The sequence below is a fragment of the Oncorhynchus gorbuscha genome, linkage group LG09 (genome assembly GCF_021184085.1).
Source record: "Oncorhynchus gorbuscha isolate QuinsamMale2020 ecotype Even-year linkage group LG09, OgorEven_v1.0, whole genome shotgun sequence".
NCBI lineage: Eukaryota > Metazoa > Chordata > Actinopteri > Salmoniformes > Salmonidae > Oncorhynchus > Oncorhynchus gorbuscha.
This window is the reverse complement of record NC_060181.1, coordinates 85,966,667-85,984,634: the sequence shown is the minus strand read 5'-3', so window position 1 is coordinate 85,984,634 and position 17,968 is coordinate 85,966,667. Positions and strand designations below refer to the sequence as shown.

At 43.3% G+C, this 17,968-nt stretch overlaps 2 protein-coding genes across 3 annotated transcripts; one reads left to right on the top strand and one right to left on the bottom strand.

Moving 5' to 3' along the window:
* Positions 1–627: 627 nt before the first annotated feature.
* LOC124043003 (high affinity immunoglobulin epsilon receptor subunit gamma-like) lies at positions 628–5,999 on the bottom strand. 2 transcript variants are annotated; one of them, XM_046361177.1, is made up of 7 exons: positions 5,754–5,999; positions 2,516–2,610; positions 1,926–1,970; positions 1,670–1,723; positions 1,524–1,559; positions 1,326–1,385; positions 628–984 (listed from the first exon to the last, which is right to left on the bottom strand). In XM_046361177.1, the coding sequence occupies exons 1-7, from the start codon at positions 5,809–5,811 to the stop codon at positions 910–912; spliced, it is 423 nt and encodes a 140-aa protein (XP_046217133.1). In that variant the 5' UTR covers positions 5,812–5,999; the 3' UTR covers positions 628–909. The 2 variants fall into 2 exon arrangements, with proteins under 2 accessions (XP_046217133.1, XP_046217134.1); XM_046361178.1 differs by lacking the exon at positions 1,524–1,559.
* A 2,979-nt stretch (positions 6,000–8,978) lies between these two features.
* LOC124044211 (lysosome-associated membrane glycoprotein 1-like) lies at positions 8,979–16,933 on the top strand. Its single transcript, XM_046363755.1, has 6 exons — positions 8,979–9,337; positions 13,220–13,419; positions 13,720–13,848; positions 14,116–14,182; positions 14,657–14,824; positions 15,399–16,933. The coding sequence occupies exons 1-6, from the start codon at positions 9,283–9,285 to the stop codon at positions 15,536–15,538; spliced, it is 759 nt and encodes a 252-aa protein (XP_046219711.1). The 5' UTR covers positions 8,979–9,282; the 3' UTR covers positions 15,539–16,933.
* Positions 16,934–17,968: the final 1,035 nt, after the last annotated feature.

Below are 17,968 nucleotides of genomic sequence, written 5' to 3'. Positions count from 1 at the left end.
AAGATATAGTATTTTTGTATGTTTTGGGGTGTGTAAAAAAATTCTGTGTGTGTGAATATATCAGTTAACATGGCCGAAGTGTCAATGGTTTCAAAAAGAAAACTAGCAGAGAAATACAATAAAAACAAAAGGTCAACTTGTAAATATTACTTCTGTTTGTGGATTTTTGAGAAATGCATTCTGTAAAATCATTGATAATTCTCCCTCTGTAAACCAAGCTTGGACTAAACTAAAGGAATGTGCCCCTTTATCTTCTGACTAGTTTTTCCTCAGAATACACAGTCTGTCACTCTAGAACTCTGGGAGCCATGCTGTCGTTGTGACGCGCGGTTCCACTGTCACACCATGGACTAGAACACTGCTCACTGTTGCCACGGGGACACATGCCTCATATCCAACTAAGAACCCCCCCCCCCAGACATGGCGGTTGGCAGCATATAGAGCTGAAAGATTGTGTAGAACGTTAAGTATGTGAATCAGGATACATGGTAGATTTGATGCATTTGTCTGCTGTATTTTTGTTTGAGTTTTTTATATGTATATAAAGATGAATCTTTTACTGTAACTGTACAGTTCTCTTTTGTTGTAAACGTCATTAAAGCATTTTCCAGGTGTTTTAACATTGGAACGTTCCAGTCTTTTATTACGGTCATAATGTTGACATTACCACATACAGCCATAGATGGACTTAACAAATGACATGATAATACACATTGACAAGACATGTACACTTTTCTGCTGAGTTGTAATATGCAATAACAGGCCAGGGAGTTGAGCTCAGGGGTAGAAGACTGTTATGCACATAGAACTCGGGAAATAATCTAGAAGGTATTCTTCAGAGATTGGATCGGTGCAGGGCAGAGCTTCAAGTGGAGTCGACTGCTGCCTCCGTGCCCAGGGCTGACTGGGTCAGTGTGGAGGTAGTGGTGGGGCAGTGGTCTGGGTCTTTGCACTGGGACGCTGGGGGACTTGGGCCTTCTTGTTCTTTTTGCAAGCATGTGAGGAGAGAACCCACAGGAAGAAAGTGTAGGTAGGTTAATATTCTTCAGAGTTAATCTACAGACGGGTCACATTTCACATTTGAGTTGCCCTAGTTTTGTCTTCCTTTACTCATGTAAGTTTGATAGCAGCTTTATGACACCCTGATGACTATCCATACTCCAAGGAGTGGATATTTTCATCTTTCCATCTCGCAAATGTATATAACCTATGCATACACTACCCTGATTATTTCAAACTTCTATGTCACACGTTGATACATAGTGGAGATGGACAGTTATTTCCTAAATGTCATGTTCCATGTGAGTGACCTGATGGACTCTTACCCTCCCCTTGGACATGATCACCTGGTAGTCATCATTTCCATCATCTTTTATCTGGAGGGCCTAGAGGACAAAATACAAGTTCAATATTAAGAGCTTGTGGAAGTGAACCTTTCCAAAACACTGGCTGCGTTCAGGGTCTCAGTGTTCTGCAACGTCTCAGCACGCTAATAAACTTGTGGTATAAAGAGAAGTCTTTACCTGGTATGTGTCGCTACTAGCTTCCTGTTTGCGCTTCTGAGACGGACAACCACAAACACATTAGCAAGACTGCGGATCACAAATATCTGAACACGGAATTAGAACAAGGCCTCTCACACACCAGCCATAATAGTCCGCTCACTCACCCGTCTAGTAGCTGCAGACTGTTGGTCATCAGCATTAGCACCTGGCTGGAGTTCCTTAAAAAAAAACATATATTCAGAATGTCAGTACCACGTCGTCCATGATCTCACACACACACACACACACACACACACACACACACACACACACACACACACACACACACACACACACACACACACACACACACACACACACACACACACACACACACACACACACACACTTGAAAGGTATGGGACATTTTAGGGAACTCACTTCATGGGTGGGGTCCTCTTTGGGTTCAGGTGAAGACTTACACCACTACAGACAAAGACCGATAGAGATGAGGGAGAGCGATAATGAGAGAGGGGAAAGCAGAGATAATGAGAGCGGGAAAAACAGAGATAATGAGAGAGATAATGAGAGAGGGAAAAACAGAGACAGAAGAGATAATGAGAGAGGGGAAACCAGAGAGATAATGAGAGAGGGAAAAACAGAGATAATGAGAGAGATAATGAGAGAGGGAAAAACAGAGACAGAAGAGATTATGAGAGAGGGGAAACCAGAGACAAGAGATTATGAGAGAGGGGAAACCAGAGAGATAATGAGAGAGGGAAAAACAGAGATAATGAGAGAGATAATGAGAGAGGGGAAACCAGAGAGATAATGAGAGAGGGGAAACCAGAGACAGAAGAGATAATGACACTCTTCTATGTCCATGTACAGTATTTATAACACATCCTCTTACAGTATTTAATTGTAGGGGAACATGCCTCTGTAATTACCTGTGTACAAACTCACCTCCACTGTATACACTTGAATAACTAGTACCTGACCAGTGGTAGACAGTCTGTATTGTGACCCACCTTGGCTCTGACGAAGAACAAGGTGGTGATGATGCAGTAGAAGAGCAAGATTCCATCCAGTATGTAGCAGATGGCTGGTTCAGTCATTGAAGCCTCTGCAGGCCACACAGAAGACCAAGAACCATTAAAACACAGACAGGGCACACAGACGAGCACAGAGTCAGTCATTCAAACACAAGACGAGTGCAGAGGAAGAAGGGAGTAAAATATATGCTGATTGGCTAACAACTGTGGTATATCCGACTATATACTACGGGTATGACAAAACATTTATTTTTACTTCTCTAATTACATTGGTAACCAGTTTATAACAGCAATAAGGCACCTCAGTGGATTGTGGTATATGGCCAATATACCACGGCTAAGGGCTGTATCCAAGCACTCTGCATTGCATCGTGTGTAAGAACAGCCCTTAGCCTGTTGTAAATTGGCCATATATCACACCCCGTCGTGCCTTATTGCTGAAATAAACACAGTCAATAGAACAGGTGCATGGATAATGAACTAGTAGAACAGGTGCATGGATAATGAACTAGTAGAACAGGTGCATGGATACTGAACTAGTAGAACAGGTGCATGGATACTGAACTAGTAGAACAGGTGCATGGATACTGAACTAGTAGAACAGGTGCATGGATAATGAACTAGTAGAACAGGTGCATGGATACTGAACTAGTAGAACAGGTGCATGAATACTGAACTAGTAGAACAGGTGCATGGATACTGAACTAGTAGAACAGGTGCATGGATACTGAACTAGTAGAACAGGTGCATGGATACTGAACTAGTAGAACAGGTGCATGGATAAGGAACTAGTAGAACAGGTGCATGGATACTGAACTAGTAGAACAGGTGCATGGATAATGACCTAGAAGGGAGAATGGGGTCGTACTGAACGCAGGGCTATACCCTTACGCAGGTGGGCATTTTAGTAGAGTACTCTAAAGTAAGAAACAGACACCCTGTCATCGCAAAGACAAAACGACCCTGTAGACAACTGTCTTCCTGTCAGCCTCTCTCTCTCTATCTCTCTCCCCTTCTCTCCCTCTTTGTGGTTTGTGTCTGTGGAACTCAGTATGTAGTTCAGTGGTTTCTACAGAAGCTGTGTCGTGACAAATTGAGCCTTTGGTGGTGTAACTGCTTTTTTTTTTTTGGGGGGGCATTTAGTTGTGCCCATCTGGTGATCATCTGCATCAAGGACAAATTCAGTATTGAGTCCACACACTACTCAGGAGCAAAGTTGTCTCAGAATAATCACTCACCACTTCCACTTCAGTTCTCATTCACCAACAGGTGTTACTGTCTCTCATCTCTCTCTCTCTCTCTCTCTGTCTTTCTGGTAACTTTGAAATGAACAAAGCTTTCATGTTCTACACAGAGCAACAACAAAAAATGCACCTGTTCTACTAGTTCATTATCCATGCACCTGTTCTACTAGTTCATTATCCATGTACCTGTTCTACTAGTTCATTATCCATGTACCTGTTCTACTAGTTCATTATCCATGCACCTGTTCTACTAGTTCATTATCCATGCACCTGTTCTACTAGTTCATTATCCATGCACCTGTTCTACTAGTTCATTATCCATGCACCTGTTCTACTAGTTCATTATCCATGCACCTGTTCTACTAGTTCATTATCCATGCACCTGTTCTACTAGTTCAGTATCCATGCACCTGTTCTACTAGTTCATTATCCATGCACCTGTTCTACTAGTTCATTATCCATGTACCTGTTCTACTAGTTCATTATCCATGCACCTGTTCTACTAGTTCAGTATCCATGCACCTGTTCTTCTAGTTCAGTATCCATGCACCTGTTCTACTAGTTCAGTATCCATGCACCTGTTCTACTAGTTCAGTATCCATGCACCTGTTCTACTAGTTCAGTATCCATGCACCTGTTCTACTAGTTCAGTATCCATGCACCTGTTCTACTAGTTCAGTATCCATGCACCTGTTCTACTAGTTCAGTATCCATGCACCTGTTCTACTAGTTCAGTATCCATGCACCTGTTCTACTAGTTCAGTATCCATGCACCTGTTCTACTAGTTCAGTATCCATGCACCTGTTCTACTAGTTCAGTATCCATGCACCTGTTCTACTAGTTCATTATCCATGCACCTGTTCTACTAGTTCAGTATCCACACGAACAGATAGCACAGAGCAATAGAGCTCCTGGAACCTTCTCTCTCTGCTGACCAGGGGAAGGACACTTTTCATACCAGGGCAGAGCGCCTCTGTGTCACAGGAGGTTGGTGATGGGAGGACGGCTCATAATAATGTATGGAATGGAGTGAATGGAATGGTATAAAACACTTGGAAACCATGGAAACTGTGCATTTGATGTGTTTGATACCATTCCATTCAGTAGTGGTGTGGGGTAAAATCACTGGGGAAGCTAAGCCAGAAAAAAGGTGTGAGGGAAAATTGTATTGTCTGAAGAGATAGCCTTGAATTGTACACAGCATCTCCTCTCACTTTGTCTTGGTTCGTGCCATTATAGTCATTGGCCAGTAAGGAGAATTAAGTAAAACCACAAGTCCAAATCCCTATCTCCATCCATGGATAATTTAGGAAAGGGACAATTTTAGGTAGCTAGCTAGCTACTGGAGGACAACAACACAACACGAGTTTCTGTTAGTGACGTATGCTCTTGATGCGATGTGATTGGAGTGAAGACAAACTGGATTCTCTTGCCCTCAATGATACGGGCGACAACGATGTCATACTATTTTAGACCAGACAGCATCAGATATATGGCCTACACATACAGAGACAGAGGGGCGCTGTTTTGCTCGCTCGGATGCCTTCTCTGGTGAGATACATTCAGCCTCTTGTGAATTTAAATACTTTTTTGGAGTAGCCTGGCTTCCCTTGGCATCCATGAACACACACCACTGATTCTATTTATTCCGTACCAGTCATTACTATGAGCCCGTCCTCCCAAATTAAGGTGCCACAAGCCAACTGTGCTCTGGGTAGGAAACTAGGTGAAGGAGGTGACGGTGGGAGAAAATAATCCACTGTAGTACAGGAATCTTACTATCTGGCCACACTAAAAAGTACAGAAGTCAAAACTTCCTAACCAAACAGACACTTTAACAAACTTGCCCTAACCTTAACCTTGACACCAAATTCAGGTCAAACACCTCCGTTTTGATGGTATTGCCATTTCTGTCCATTCCACCATGGCTAGTACGTGACTCCCATGGTACAGCTGGATTGGTAGTTACCTGCAGAAGACACAAGCTTCATCATCACCACAACACCTATCCTCCATGGAGCAGTCATTCTCCCTTTTTTCCTCTCTTTCCCTCCGAGAAAACAAGTGATGATCTCTCTCTTTTTGTCCTGGGGTGAACGATGGCGGTGGCTCTAGAGGGCTCTCTTGGTTAATCTCTTTCTAGCCCTCCCTCCCTCTCTCTTTCGCTCTCTCGCAAACTCTCTATCGCTGATCACAGGAAGTGGCTGCACTGACACCAATATCTCTGCCCATCTCTCTCTCTCTTTCCATCATTCTCTCCATCTCTCTAAGCATCTTCTTCCTTCCTAAACATATCTACTTGTCTTTGTCTTTCTCGGTTTTCCCTTCTCTTTATGTCAGTGTCACTTCCTTGCTCAAACCATCATTCTCTGACAGGTAGCCTAGCGGTTAAGAGCGTTGCGCCAATAACTGAAAGGTTGCTGGTTTGAATCCTGCAGCCAACTAGGTGAAAAAATAAGTCTGTGCTCTTGAGTAAGGCACTTAACCCTAATTGCGCCTGTAAATTGCTCTGGATAAGAGAGTCTAATAAAATACTAAAATGTAAATGTATCTATCCCCTTATCTCTTAGGATTTGTTCATCCAGAGTGTTGGTTCACTAGGCTGTCTCTCCATTTGTTACAGTTGTCATGCTTTAACAACAGACTGTCTATGAATCTAAAAATCAGAGAAGAGAAATTAAATTAGTTCAAAGGCCATGGTCTCTGCTCTTTTACGGTGTCATGAGTAATTTTCTAGAGAAACTGTATGCTTCCTCCAGCAATAGTGAAGAATAATGTAAGCATTACTGTGCTTATTGGCACAACCTGATGGTTAGACCTGCAGAAGCCTAGATTTGGTTCATGTTGTTACAGCCCACAGGTCATGTCAAAAAGACGCGTAATCTCCCCCACCACGGCAAAGTGCCAGCTCCAGTATTGTGGACAGTGAGCAAGGATATCAAATTATTATCACGTTTCAAAGCTATGCTTCAGAATAACTTGCACTCTCCTAGGGTGTACCATCGATATCAACAGGTGACATTATCTTAGCAGTTAAATGCATCTTTACTCATCTGGAGCTCATCTTTCTACAATGAGTTTCCAAGTCGGACATTTCTCAGTTTCCAAGTTGCCTATATGTTATGGTGGCTGTGGTGTAATGATGCCCTTGTGAAATGCCTCATCACCACAAGACAACTTCATCTTGACCTTGGACTCTGGTAGGCCAAGCTGTCCTATCCTGTGTAAAAAAAATTGCAAAAAAATCATTAAAAATCCTACAATGTGATTTTCTGGATTTTTTTTCCTAATTTTGTCTGTCATAGTTGAAGTGGACCTATGGTGAAAATTACAGGCCTCTCTCATCTTTTTAAGTGAGAGAACATGAACAATTGGTGGCTGACTAAATACTTATTTTCCCCACTGTAGATACTTTTGTACCTGTTTCCTCCTGCATTTTCACAAGGTCCTTTGCTGTTGTTCTGGGATTGATTTGCACTTTTCTTATCAAAGTACGTTCATTTCTAGGAGACAGAACGCGTCTCCTTCGTGAGCGGTATAACGGCTGCGAGGTCCCATGGTGTTCATACTTACGCACTATTGTTTGTACAGATGAACATGGTACCTTCAGGCATTTGGAAATTGCTCCCAAGGATGAACCAGACTTGTGGAGGTCTCCAATTTTTTTCTAAGGTCTTGGCTAATTTCTTTTGATTTTCCCATGAGGTCAAGAAAAGAGGCACTGAGTTTGAAGGTAGGCCTTGAAATACATCCACAGGTACACCTCCAATTGACTCAAATGATGTAAATTAGCCAATCAGAAGCTTCTAAATTCATGACAAAATTTTCTGGAATTTTCCAAGCTGTTTAAAAGCACAGTCAACTTAAACTGCTGACCCACTGGAATTGTGATGCAGTGAATTATAAGTGAAATAATCTGTCTGTAAAAAAATGTTGGAAGAATTACTTGTGTCATGCACAAAATCCTAACCGACTTGCCAAAACTATAGTTTGTTAGCAAGAAATGTGTGGAGTGGTTGAAGAACAAGTTTTCATTACTCCAACCTAAGTGTACGTAAACTTCCGACATAAACTGTAAATAAATATAGCACAATGACTCAAAGTCTATATAAATATATATAGTAGATACCATAGACATAAATAGATATAGTAGATACCATAGACTTCGAGTCATTGTGCTAACGCTAGTAAGCATTGGTTCACATTGTTTACCTCTAACTTCCTTCATACTGGATGCAGAGAATCAGTAGATAAAGGGCTTCATCTGACTCTGGGTCAGTAGATAAAGGGCTTCATCTGACTCTGGGTCAGTAGATAAAGGGCTTCATCTGACTCTGGGTCAGTAGATAAAGTGCTTCATCTGACTCTTGGGCAGTAGATAAAGGGCTTCATCTGACTCTGGGTCAGTAGATAAAGGGCTTCATCTGACTCTGGGTCAGTAGATAAAGGGCTTCATCTGACTCTGGGTCAGTAGATAAAGGGCTGTTCAAATCCTGAAGTGTCCCTTTACGACACATGTATTGACTGTTTTTACAGATTTCTTATTTGAAGAATGTAGAATGATCATAATGTACTGCTCGAACTCCCAATAAAAAAAATGGTAAAATATTTGTGAATTTACATGGATGAATATGAAATTATCCCATTAGCACAATTACATTTTGGATGTAAAATGGTTTTTCTTTATCCTTTAACCCAGCAGCACATTCTCCCATAATAAACAAAAGTCACCAATAATATTTATCAAAAATAAACGTACAAATATCTTTCCATAATCTCTTTACACGTAGGAAATGTTCAAATCAATGCAAAACTGTTTCTGGATGCTCATCACAAAAAGTACAGTTAAGCAATAAGTCACAAGGGGGTGTGGTATATACCACGGCTAAGGGATGTTCTTATCCAGTGCCTGGATACAGCCCTTAGCCGTGGTATATTGGCCATATACCACAAACCCCCGAGGTGCCTTATTTCTATTATAAACTGGTTACCATCGTAATTAAAGCAGTAGAAATAAATATTTTGCCATACCCGTGGTATACGGGTATGGCTGTCAGCCAATCGGTATTCAGTGCTCGAACCACCCAGTTCATAATGAATGTTAATATGCTGTTATCTGGAGCCCCACAGCTGTTCAACGTCAATGAATCCCCACTCATGTGATCATTCTGGGCGGTACTTAAACTCTTGATCACATGACCGTTGTCGCTTCTTCCTGGTGCAGGAATCATCCGTGGTATGTGACGAGCCAGGCACTCAACGAAGACCAATTTAATCAACGACAACTAAACCAAAAAAAAAGAAAACAACACTGAAGGAAAAGGGCACATTTCTGAAGATTTGTTTCGTGAGGATTCTAGTTTGCGGCAGCAGAGAGCGCACAAGCCGTGAGTTCGCGTTGTTGCAAGTAAAGCTCGCTTACTGTCCTTCGTTTCTGTCGCTGGACCGTGTGCATGTTGTGATTCGCCCCTTGCCTTAACAAACAACTTAACAAAAATATGACACAACATAGCCGCAAGCAACCTTTGTCCATTGCATTCATCGCGCTTTTAGGTGAGTATGTTGATGCTGGATGGACGCAGTAAATGCACCATACATATAGAAATGGTAGCTCATACACCATAATTCTGTATTCAACCTATTTTTACCTTGCATGATGGTTATTTACCTTTCATGATGGTTAAACACGGTTCTAGGTTTTCCAGATGACTTGCATTTCTGCCTTAGATTATGTATTACAGGTCGATGCGAGACCAGACTGAGTTGTTTTTCTTGCTTAGTGGCTGGTTGACAGCTCGATCGGTAGGTCAAGAGGTGCAGGTGGGCTGTTGTGCAATGGGACCCTCACGTGATCTCAAAAGTGTTGTGCCTAGTGTTAAAAACAACAGGCTGTTTTTTTTTCATTTATTGATGACATTGCACTAATTTGTTTTGTTTACTCGCTGCTTGTTTCTTGGCAAGTAACCTTTAGCTTTGGGATAAAAGCTGGTGGTCACGTACTGAGTAGCCCAAGGCTTAATCAAAGGCCAGCAGATGGTGCTATTGGATCGTTTCATTTTACCGTTCGAAGGGAATCCATGCAGCTGGCTTATCCCTCATTGATGGGTTCATATGTAAAACATTTTCCATCCAGGCTGCAAATGTGTTGATTTCCTCAACTTGATTTAATGTCAAAGGTGGGGAAAAAAATGGAAGTATGCCTGCTTTCTTTATGGAACACCCTTTTCCACCACCATGTTACATTAGCCGAAAGGATTTTCAAAGAGTGGGGGGAAAAACCAGTCAATCCCCGCCTGATGCCTGGGCGGGCATGGAAGCGAGTGCATCCATCACGACCAGCACACAGCATGAAACCAGAACATAAATGGTGACACACAATGATCCCACCCTCACCTCTGATTGGAGGACTTCAAACATTTTACACTGTACATTTTGTGTGTAATTATTCCAACACATCAATTCCACTCTTTAGACTTCCACAGATCAACGAATCTTTCCCAATTAAACATAATTCTACCATGTCCTCTCCCAATACATCCCTCCATTCTCCCATGGTGTCTCACGAGAGACTTGAACCTCCCCATCTGTAACACTTCTGCCGAAATTGCCTCCGAAGATAAACATTTTACCCGAGAGCACAATGATATTTCCTATTGACTGCCTGTGGTCCTTCAACTCCCCCAGGAATACAACTTGCAGGTGTAACTGACTCTAATATGGCATAATAACCATTCTTGGACCTGACTCCAAAAACAAGCCACCGATGGACAGTACTAGAAGGGATCCTCTATTGATTGTTGCCTTAGGGTGAAGTCTGCACCAGTCTGACTTGAATACCCCATAAACTGAGCCTTCTTTTTGTAATGAGAATTTTAAATAAAATCTTAAATTGAAAAGAATGAATTGATATGTCAATTGTTTAGTATTTCAGTCTGCTGTTAGCAGAGTTGCCAACAACCGGATGCATCCGGTTTTCAGGAATACAGCTAATTAAACTTAGCTACCTTTTCTGATGATAAACCATCTGGGAACTTGCTCATGTGTTTATTTGACACTTTCTACGTTCGGTTACCCTTTGGTCTTAACACTGTATGCAATGTCAGGAAGTAGTATTAGCCACCATAGCATAGTGGTGGAAAATGGTGTTTCATAAGAAACTATGCATATCCCCCATCCCACCTTCTTGCCATTAAATAAAGTTAAGGAGGAAATAGATGCCTTTGCAGCCTGAATGGAGAATGTTTTATGCACGAACCGGTCCGCAGCATTTTTGCTACACCCGCAATAACATCTGCTATGTATGTGACCAAAAACATTTGATTTGAAGGGATACGAGTGTATAGCCAGTTGCATGGATTCCCTTTGAATGTTCAGATGAGATGACTCTATAGCACCATCTGCTGGCCTTTGGGCTAGGCCAAGGCAAGCTATTAGATATCGATCACATTTGCACAGCATGTCTTTGTGATATTCTCCTTGTAGGACAAACTGGGCCTAAATGTCAATATATCAGGGAGTTGAACAGATGAGTGAGCAGAAGGTGTAAACATATGGATGATACAGGGGAACTGAGTGTGACAAACCTTGAATATTTGACATTTCAGGTTTCCTCATATTCATACCATTTGATTTGGAACCAAGGTGTATGTGTCACATGCGCCAAATACTACGAGTGTGGACTTTATCGTGAAATGCTTGCTTACGAGCCCTTCCTAACAATGTAAAGTTAATATATTTGTTTAACACAAGAAATAAAATACACAAGAATGGCGCTATATACAGGGAGTACTAGATTTTTGTGCAGTGGTATGAGGTAGATATGTATATGAAGGTAAGGTGACTAGGCAACAACATTTAATAAGAATAGTGGTAAAATAAAGAATATAATAGTGTTTGTCGGTATGGATCTTTTGATGCGTGTGGTCCTCTGTAGCTCATTTTGTATAGAGAATGGCGTTTTGCGACGCCAGGGTAGTGGGTTCGATTCCCGGAAGTACCCATCCATAAAATGTATGCACGCATGCCTGCAAGTAGTCCGTCATTGTAAATAAGAATTTGTTCTTAACTGACTTGCCTAGTTAAATATAGATGTGTGTATTTTTATTTTTTTGTAGTGTTGCTTTGGATAAAAGCGTCTGCTAAATGGCATTTATTATAATATTGTGTGAGCGTGCATAGAGCCAGTGCAAAAAAGGGTCAGTCTAGGTTGCCATTTTTAATGAACTATTTAGCAGTCTTATGGCTTGGGGATAGAAGCCGTCTCAGACTGTTGGTCTGAGAGCTGATGCTCCGGTACCGTTTGCCAGACAGTAGCAAAGTGAAGTCTTTGGCTTAGGTGGCTGGAGTCTGGTCAATTTTTCGGGCCTTCCTCTGACACCCCCTGATATAGAGGTCCTGGATGACAGGGAGCTCTACCTCTAGTGATGTACTTGGCTGTCCGCACCACCCTCTGCAGCATTATGCAGTTGAGGGCGGTGCATTCACCATACCAAGCGGTGATGAAGCCAGTCAAGATGCTCTCTGGTGCAACTGTATAACTTTTTGAGGATCCGAGGGCTCATAACAAATCTTGTCAGCCTCCTTAGAGGGAAAAGAAGCCGTCATGCTCTCTTTACGACTGTCCGGATGTGTGTGAGGCATGCTAAGTCCTTAGTGATGTGGATGCCAAGGAAGCTCTCGCCCCGCTCCACTACAGCCCCATGTATGGGCGTGCTGTCTCCTCTTTCACCTGTAGTCCACGATCGGGGAGAGGGTTGTTGTCCTGGCACCAAACTGCCAAGTGTCTGACCTCCTTGTAGGCTCTCTCATTGCTGTCGTTGATCAGGCCTACCACCGTTGTTTCGTCGAAGCAAGGCAGTCACTAGTATTTTTAATCTGCACAGGCCGGTAAGACAGACATCAGCCGAAGACTATGTAATTGACACCAGTAGTGGCGTCTCCTCGGAAGCCACGTGAGACTAGTATTGTAGAAATGAGCAGACCTGCTTCTTCATTCCAATGGTTCTTTTGTGGTGTGACCCACTAAATCTTTTGGAATTTGTGGACAGCCACATCAATGGAATCAGCAGGTTTTGTTGTTGGCACAACTTAGTCTGCCACCACATAAAAGGATTTGGCCATAACATTACTCCAAAGTTACTGACCTACACAGTGGTTGCATCGCTATAGTCTCAAATGGCTCCTCAGCTCTTCTCCTTCATCTGCACTTATCTAATCTCTTATCTACCCCACATGATGGGTGAAGGCAACAGTATGGTGGTGAATGCGTACAGAGGTTGCTTGTCAACTTCTTTCACGTCTGTGCAGATCCAGGAAAGGAGGTGAGGAGAGGAGGCCTCTTAAACTATTGAGAAGACTTTTACCAGCCTCCAGCTAAGGATCGAACAGTGCTGTGTCTGTCTATCCATCTGTGGTTGTCTTGTTACGTCACTACAGCGGTCACGTTGCATCAGAGCTTTGCTGCCACTGACGCCCCGCCCACGGCTGCCCCTCAAACCACGGCTCCGCCTCCTGCACCCCCGGCCCTGCCCGAGAGAGGCAACTACACTGTAACCAACGGCAATGGGACCGCCTGTCTGATGGCCCGCATGGGACTGCAGCTCAATGTCAGCTTCAGCTCTGCCTCTCTCAATAAGGTACACAGACTTGCACATACTTTGAAGCCCAGCACCTCTCAGACACAGTCTTGTTTTACTAACCTTGTGGGGGACACTCAATTAATTCCCATTCAAAATCCTATTATTCTTAACCGCTAAACTGAACCTTTTAACCCTAAACCCCCTAGGAATGGCCTTTTTTCCTTTGTGTGGACCAGGAAAATATCCCCAGTTGGTCAAATGTTTGTTAACTATTTTTGTGGAGACTTCTGGTCCCTACAATTATAGTTAAACATGTCCACACACTGCCCTGTGTCTTGTTGTCCTGTGTGTGCGCAGACTGTGCTAGAGGTGGTGAACCTTCAGCCCAACCTGACTAGGAGCTCAGGGTCATGTGACTTGGACAGCGCCACCCTACTGCTGAATGCTGATGAGAATGAAACCAGCCTCACCCTCGTCTTCTCCCTGGTCAGAACTCTTGTTTGACATTTTTTGTTTCTCTTTACTGCTCTCTCTTGCTCTTTATCTTCATTTCTTCTTGCATCCATTAATACATTAGTACATGCAGTAAGGTTTTCTTCTGTATCAGTAGTAGAAGGCTTTTGGCACTAACACCTGACTGCCACAAGATGGAGCCTCATGAACAAGCTGAGGACAGGCACTCGTGAACTATTGTTTCAGTCCTGTGTGTGGCGTAGATACTGTGTGGCGTCACTGGTTCTCTTGTGTCTGCAGAATGCCACGTCCAGTAAGTATCACCTCAGTGGAGTGACCCTGTTGGCAGCCTGGCCGGACATGCGTGGTGAGTCTGGATCCAACAATCACCTGATCTAGTGAATAGTACATGCATATAATGAATCTGTCTATCCTCATACAACTCCAATCTGCAGTGTTGAAACCCCTCTATAATCCTCCTTTACCACATTCTTCCATGTCTCTTTCCATCCTTTCTATTTCCTGTTTCACATCCCAACCATTAACCCCCCCCCGAGCTGACAAGGTAAAAAAAAAACTGTGGTTCTGCCCCTGAGCAAGTCAGTTAACCCACTCTTTCCCAGGTGCCGATAACGTGGATGTCAATTTAAGGCAGCCCCCCGCACCTCTGATTCATAGGGGCTGGGTTAAATGCGGAAGACATTTCAGTTGAATGCATTCAGTTGTACAACTGACTAGTTATCCCCCTTTCCTTTCCCTCGATCTTCCCTTTCTTACCCCACCCATAACCTCTTTCCCTCCTTCCCACCATTATCTCTCACTCTCCCTGTTGTCCCTCCAGTGCCCTTCTCAGCCAGTAACCGTAGTCTGGACTACCTGCGTGGTACCCTGGGGCGTAGTTACATGTGTCGTGAGGAGCAGACTCTGGCTGTGACTCTCAACTTCTCTCTCAACACCTTCCAGCTGCAGGTGCAGCCCTTCGGCCTCAAAGGGGACCAGTTTGGAGCAGGTACTGTGGGTTACCACTTCATGTGGTACTATTTCAGTATGGGACTGTGGGCTACTATTTCAGTATGGGACTGTGGGCTACTATTTCAGTATGGGACTGTGAGCTACTATTTCAGTATGGGACTGTGGGCTACTATTTCAGTATGGGACTGTGGGCTACTATTTCAGTATGGGACTGTGGGCTACTATTTCAGTATGGGACTGTGGGCTACTATTTCAGTATGGGACTGTGGGCTACTATTTCAGTATGGGACTGTGGGCTACTATTTCAGTATGGGACTGTGGGCTACTATTTCAGTATGGGACTGTGGGCTACTATTTCAGTATGGGACTGTGGGCTACTATTTCAGTATGGGACTGTGGGCTACTATTTCAGTATGTCAATGTTTCAGGATGTCAATGTTTCAGGATGGGACTGTTATCAACATTTCTGAGATTTGGAATAATACATTCTGGTGATTTATCATTCCATCACTTTTTATTTAATGATTTCTTGTTTTTCTCCACTTTCCCTCGCCTGCTCTTCGTTGTCTATAATTCCCGCTCTCTCACGGTCTCTCTCTCTTCCTCTCCAGCGGAGGAGTGTCAGCTGGATGAGGATGACATGTGGATCCCCATCATCGTGGGCGCTGCACTGGCTGGCCTGGTCCTCGTCGTTCTCGTGGCCTACCTCATCGGCAGGAAGAGGAGCCACGCTGGCTATCAGACCATCTAAAATCACTTCCTATCAACTGACCCCCCCCAAGGGCCAGAGAGCGCAAGCCCGCCCCATCTCACCCTCCAGCTACTAACCACCTGGATTGACTGAACCTCACTGCGACCCTTAAACTGAACTTTCCCCAATTCAGTTGGACTCATCTTAGAATCTTGCTGCCCCATCCTCCCCTCTGAACTCTCACTAGCCCCACGTTGGGTATCCGTGGGGTTGATATTCGCTTTCAGGACTGAACTGCTCCTTTGTATGAAAACAAACAACAAAAAAGTGGGAATCTGCTGAGATTTGTATTTACATAACGAAACCCTCATGACAGAGCTTTTCACGGATCCACCTATTATCGAGACCTGATCCAGAATTCGAAATAATGTCAAGGGTTGAATCTGAACTGATTATCACAGGTAGGCCTACATGTAACTTTAATTTACTTGTCCGGAAGAGCCCGTACAGATCCAAACGCGACTGCTATAGTAGAGAGAAATGTAGTAATTTATGCTGCTGCTCTTTATGCTGCTGCCACGAGAGTGGCGTTTGTTGTTGGCCAGTCATAAGTTAACAAAGCTACAATAGGTTAGTCATAGACCCTTCCTGTGTGGCAAAAGTTAGGATATATATAATTGCAAGTTAAAGGAGAGGGATGGGCTACAACGACAATAGTCTGGAGTTGTAAGTGTAGGATGAAAAAGCATAAGCACTGCAGCCTGTTAGCCTAGCTCGCTAATATCAGCTAGCTTAATTAGCTTCTCCCGGTTTGATACAGTCAAGCCCGGTACTACGTAATCATATTTGATAAATAATTTAGCCTATGGCAGCTATTGGTAGGTTGCTGTCTCATCTCTCCCTCATTCGCTCACATTACTGCCCCTCCCCCACCTACTGGAGCGGCACCTCCCTCACATGTTTTATCGGCTTTAAAAAAGTGTTTTCTGTTGCTTCCCTCACTCGGATCGGACCGGGGCTGGATCTGACCAGGTCTATACGGAACGGGTCTAGTGGTCTCTGGGTTCGTTCGGGAATGCGTCTCTGACTAAATTCAAAAATTGTATTTATCCATATCGGGTTCGAGTAGGGAAAGGCCAGGTCCATTTTGGACCCACGAAGACCTCTACTTGAGAGACACCATCACTCAACATGGTGGGGGTGGAGTTCTCATATAACCATATGCTGAATAATAATCCACACTCTGCTATGTGTAGCCTAGGGTTTCATATCATGCTTACATTTACTGGTGTTTAATGACAGGATTTCTGAGGGATTGTTTGTGTACAACCATTGCTGCTGCCGTTTAATGGCTACTTCTCTGTTTTGGTTGGTGGCCATTTTGTCAGTCACAACATAATAGGAGGCCGTTGTTACTCCTGTGTAAAGGGAATATTTTGACTGTTGCTGGTTGGTGGCCATCATTATGACTGTTACTCCTGTGTAAAGGGAATATTATGACTGTCGCTGGTTTTTCCAACCAAACTTGTTGCTTAAGGTTTTCAACATTAAACAATGAATTTTAATTCTGAATATAATATGGAGTTGATGCAAGTCTCCCCTAACCAGAGTTTGAGGGTCAGATATTTTTGAATCCACCTAATGGGTAAGGCTATGATTTGGGGCTGGGAAATCTGATCCTAGATCTGTGGTTAGGGGCTAAGCTAGGTACCAGCGGTAGTTTTCAAAATGGTGGTGTTTCTTAATCCATTTCTTAGGGGTCCCCTAGTTGGAAATGTTTTTTGTGCACCTTCTTGGGTTCCTCTTGGACTGGGTTGAGGAACAAGGGTAAAGGTCATTTGATGGTGAAGCAGTTGAGGTCTGCATACCACTGCTTATAGGTAAATGTATTAAATGGTGCTTCATGGTCAATCCGACATCTGCATTGGCTGCAGCATTTAACGGTGATACGGCCTCTGCAGAAGTCAGGACATTCATATTGGTTGTGCTTCCTGAAGCAAAGCACAGCTGTTAAGGAAGTGACGCTATACGGAGTCCTCCCCATTATTACAACATTTTGAGGCATGTGCTTGATTTGGCCTCTGCATGCCTCGAGGCTCCGCAATTAGTTCACACCCTCCATACGAAGCCTCTGATCACATTTGCTGACTAAGCAAAAATTGGCTTTAAGACGGGGTGATTTTATTTTTTTCTGGGGGGGGGGTGTACTGATGGTACATCCAGTGATACACTAAGGAAAGGGTTGTTACAGTTGAATTTTATGGTGCTTACAAATGGCTGAACACTAACTGAAAATGCACCTGTGTAACTTGGGACACTTTTTAGTGAATAGTCACATTTATTAGGTGGGTTTCTCAAGTTACAATTCCAGATATTATAGTTTAAATTGTTCTATTGGAGTTTACTGCCAAAATAACAGCAACATTTTAGGGAGAACGTTTCTCCACCCCAAAATAATGTTAAGCCAAATGGAATATGTGCCTCCCCACT